The 4,428-nt window shown below is 34.0% G+C and overlaps 1 protein-coding gene across 1 annotated transcript in view; it reads right to left on the bottom strand.

The window, feature by feature from the left end:
- Positions 1 to 3,482: 3,482 nt before the first annotated feature.
- Positions 3,483 to 4,428, bottom strand: part of LOC110425295 (Ssu72-like family protein) — a 3,039-nt gene continuing 2,093 nt past the window's right edge. The window contains exons 3-4 of the mRNA XM_021440172.2: positions 3,950 to 4,068; positions 3,483 to 3,845 (exon numbers count right to left, since the gene is read on the bottom strand). Coding sequence (XP_021295847.1) covers positions 3,744 to 3,845; positions 3,950 to 4,068 — 221 coding nt within the window. The 3' untranslated portion in view covers positions 3,483 to 3,743. The remainder of the gene's footprint in view (positions 3,846 to 3,949; positions 4,069 to 4,428) is intronic.

The raw sequence follows: 4,428 nt of genomic DNA, 5'->3' as shown, positions 1-4,428 counted from the left end.
GGTATGTTAACTTGTCATAGTAGAGGATGAGACTATTACATGACCACTTTATCATGCCATATCACCATTCAATATGACAAGTCAGCATATAACATCAATTTCATATGAAATAAAATGATGTGCCATTGACTAATGATAATTAGTCAACAATTAATCATTAAAACTTATTTGGTTCAAAATAAAGAGTCTAAGGATTTGACTAAACATAATAAAAAAATAAAAACTTATATAAATTTTTTTTAATATAATATAATATTTTTTTTTAATTATTATGCCTTGTCAAATCCATAGAGAGATTTGTCTTCATAAAAAAGGAGAGAGAAAGATTCAAGGATGAGAAAAATGGCGAAGAGAGAGGTGGAGGACTGAAGATGATAAAGGGGGATTCAAGGTAAGGGTAGTGTTGTCAGAGATGGATCGACGATAGTTTTAATATAAAAATAAAATAAAATTTTATATAACAAAATTTGTTTCAAAATGATAGTATTCTTCTCTCATATGAAAGTTCTTTATTTACACTAAAATACAAGTTGAATGCGTTGATTGAACAAAATAAAAACACATTTACAAACGATTGAAGGCTATTTATGTATTATCCACTGCATTGCAACAACCAGAAGCATTTTAAGAAACAGAGTTAGGGAAAATGAAATATTCATCAAATTTGTTTTAGAAATGAAAGAAAATTTTCATATATTTGAAATGTTGCTTGCGGTTGCTCTTTTAAATTTTTATGTTATGCGGTTTTATTCATTTGACTTATTAAAACCAAAAATATTTTTCCTTTTTGTTTCTATATAATGTGCAAGGAATAGGGGTGAGCAAAATTAGATCGAACCAATGATCCGATCGAACCAAATGCAATTTAGGTAATGATTTGACCTAATTGGTTCATTTAGTTCATCGATCCAAAAAGTTTGATCCAATCAATTTATTTAGTCGATTGTTTATCTTAAAATTTTTAGATTCAACCGATCAAAAACCCAAACTTAATATTATATATATAATATATATTTCCTATTTACTACTTATTAAGTTATTGTTAGAGTTAATTTTATTATCTTTTTTATGTTGAATTTTAAATGTTAGAACTTCGAGGTTAAAACTCTTGAATGTATATTTAATGGTTTATGTGAAAGGATACAGGTTGTCTTGACTCTTGTGGTTATGGATGTCAATTTTAAGGATGTTGTTGTTGCTAATGTTAAATGTTATGATAAGTGAGTGAAAGAAAAATTATTATGTTTTTGCTAATGTTTAAATTATTTATATATTTTATAATTTAGATAAAATTTATAAATTTCAATATTGTCATTTGTAGAAAAAATGACAATTTTTATTCTCTTGGTCCAAAACCAAACCGATCGAATCAATTTGATCTTTTGTCAGTTCGATCCCCTCTTTAAATTTGGTCTGTTAAGTCGACGTTCAAAAAAAGTTTAATCCATTTGATCCTTGATTATGATAGATCAAACCGAATGAACCAATCAATTGCTCACCCCTAACAAGGACTTGCCTTGGACAAAGGCCTGCGGCACCGGAAGGACACAACATTGTTTTTTCTTTCTTTCTTTTCTTTTCCTTTTTCCTTTTTCTTAAATTGTGTTTTCGAATATAAGGGAATAATTTTATGGTTTTTCTTGATACTCAAGCTGGCAATGATATGTAAAAGATATTCTTTCCTTTTTCTTCTTTTTCCTCGAACTGGAATCCACCTTGTTGAAGGGATTCCTAGTTCCGGGGTTTACCAATTTTATAGTATAAATTTGATAGTCAAACATTATGCCAGGCCTTGAAAACATGAAGTTTGAGTTGAGTGATAATTTGGACGAGAGATAATCATGAAGCCAGGTTTGAATCTGCCCAAGAAGCTTCGAGTTATATACAATGACCCTGATGCTACAGATTTGTCAAGCGATGAAGAAAAAATAGATTGTTGGAAGAAGAGGAAGAACCAGATCGTGGGTACTAAGCGTGTGGTCAAGGAGATTTCTTGTTCATCTCTGTCACATAAATCATGCTCATTCAAATTCTTCACATTACATTAATGATGTTAAGGGCTCTAGGAGACCTCGAAGATCTTCGAGTATGTTTCAAGGCGTTCGAAGAAGGCCTTGCAGTAAGTTTGCTTCAGAGATTAGAGATCCTTTTAACAAGAAACGACTATGGCTTGGTACCCATAGCACTGAGGAGGAGGCTGCTGCTGCTTATCAGACAAAGAAATGTGAGTTTGAAGACATGATGGCAGCGAAGAATAAGAGTTCATTGACAAGTGAATTGTTTTCACAACTGTTTCCTTCGTCTGTGCTCGATGATGTTTCTAGCAATCCAATCCAAGAGGAGGCAAACAATGCAGAGAAAACAATGACAAAACACACCATGAAGAAAGTTGTCAAGGAATACAGAAATGTCAAAGAACAACCCTGTTTGGATCAGTGGGATGAATGGAAGGATGAGCCGTCCATTATGGAATTGTGGGAAGTACCTCCCTCAGCTTCTGAATCATGGGAGGAGCTCTTCCGGCCGTATGGCCATGAGAACTATCTACCTTGTGGTAGTGCTGCTGTCAGTTGCCTGCTGTTGCCAAAGAATAGTAAGGATAAGTTGTTTGATCAGCCTGACATTAAAACTAAAATGAAGGACATGGCTTGGGCAGATGAACTTCTCAACCTGGAATTTTGCTGATAGGAGGTGCTGGCAGTATTTGGTTTACTGGTGTTTTCCTTTTGAAGTACTAGAATTATATAGATACATCGAATTTCTTTGCCTCCAAATAGCGGGTTAGACCGTTTGTGTTCTTGGGTTGCTTCTCTGCCGTTGGAAGCCATCCAAGATTTTGTGGCTCTCTCTATTCAACCGAAGACATTGGTATGTAACTAGCACTCGCACCTTAGGGAAAAGCATACAAGAAATTGTAGGTGCAATTTGTCAGTACTCTTTACTATCCGTTTACCTTCAAGGAAAGAAAAGAAGAAAGGATTGTGACATCAAAATACTGAATTCCTTTTTCTTCTTTGATATGTTAATGATGTGTCCTCCCCTTTAAGTGCAAAAGGTTGAGTTTTAGAGCTTTAAACTTTGAAAACTAACTAACGAGTTCTCAGAATTCAAGAATCATAGCCTTTAAGTCAAAGACTGTCCATAACTGTAGCTTTATCAAAATTTATCTTTTCTTTCTTTCTTTTTGCACCAAAAAAGATTGAACAAAATGATGAAAATACCATTTACAATGAGAAATGTTACAATCTGAAAGTAACTCTGGGCAAATACAAAATTAAAGAGTTTCTTCTAGCTTGCTCAGCACGGCTTGCAGAGGTCTCGTTCGATTACAAGACCTCCATGCTCTACAGACCACTTACATAGCCCTGTATGTGTGAATTGTGATCCATGTGTCTCTCTTATAGCTCACACCACCAGAAAACAAATAGTGCTACATGCAGGACTACATGTAATAAATAACAAGTAGCGAACTAGAATTTCAATCCCAGAAGTTTCATCTGAGGCGATCCTCTTTCATGATTACTTGTATAAAACCACTTATCAAATCAATATTAGGATCCCAGAAGTTTCATCCAAAGAGGTCTTCTTTCATGATCGTGCGGGAAAATTAATCTTACATGAAAAGGGAAAACAAAAACGTGGGATGCGCAAGGAATAATTGGTTAATGATAACAATTATCAACAAGAGTCAAATTAGCACTAGGGAAGCAAGGGACTAATTTATTCATATATCAAGGATGCCTTCAATAGAAAGAGATGCTATACAGTAGCTTCCGCCGATGCTTGTTCTCAAAAGAAGCCAGAATATCATCAATTGATTCCTCCCATGACTCAGCAGCTTCAATCTAAGCATTAAAATCATATGAAAAAGCAAAAAGAATTAAGCACAACAGGCTACTAATGAAATATAAACCATAAAGGAATATTCATAGCATCAAATGACAGGGACCTGTTCACAAAGATCTAAAGCTAGACGGGCTCCTATGGCTGCTTCCTCATGGTTATCTTTAACCTCTAAGTTGATCACCAGCACACTTTTCATGAGAACTTGATCCCGGTTGTGCAGATCTGCTATGATTAACACATATAAGATGATGAATAATAAAAAACTTTAAGGGACAAAAGGAAAAAAGAAAAAACAAACACATTTGTCGCTGGATAAAAAATGTTCTAGAGGTCATCATGATAACTTAGTTTCTATTTAAACTAAAAATTTGGCTGCAATCAGACAAGCATAATTTAAACAATTAAGTTAGACAAGAAGCCAATGGACAACAACCTAGAGTAGGATGAGACCAGAATCATCTCCAAAAGATGGCTTCCAATGTTACCTTCGATGATTTTCAATCAACAGATAAAAATTAAATTTACATCTGTAAAATGTCAGAGACAAAAAAGTTCACATGCCAAAACGTTCCAACGAAAAAA

This window comes from Theobroma umbraticum, unplaced genomic scaffold (genome assembly GCF_002168275.2).
Source record: "Theobroma umbraticum cultivar Fairchild unplaced genomic scaffold, ASM216827v3 scaffold_81.0, whole genome shotgun sequence".
NCBI classification, from domain to species: Eukaryota; Viridiplantae; Streptophyta; class Magnoliopsida; order Malvales; family Malvaceae; genus Theobroma; species Theobroma umbraticum.
The sequence above is the reverse complement of the archived record's forward strand: the minus strand, read 5'-3'. Positions and strand labels throughout refer to the sequence as shown.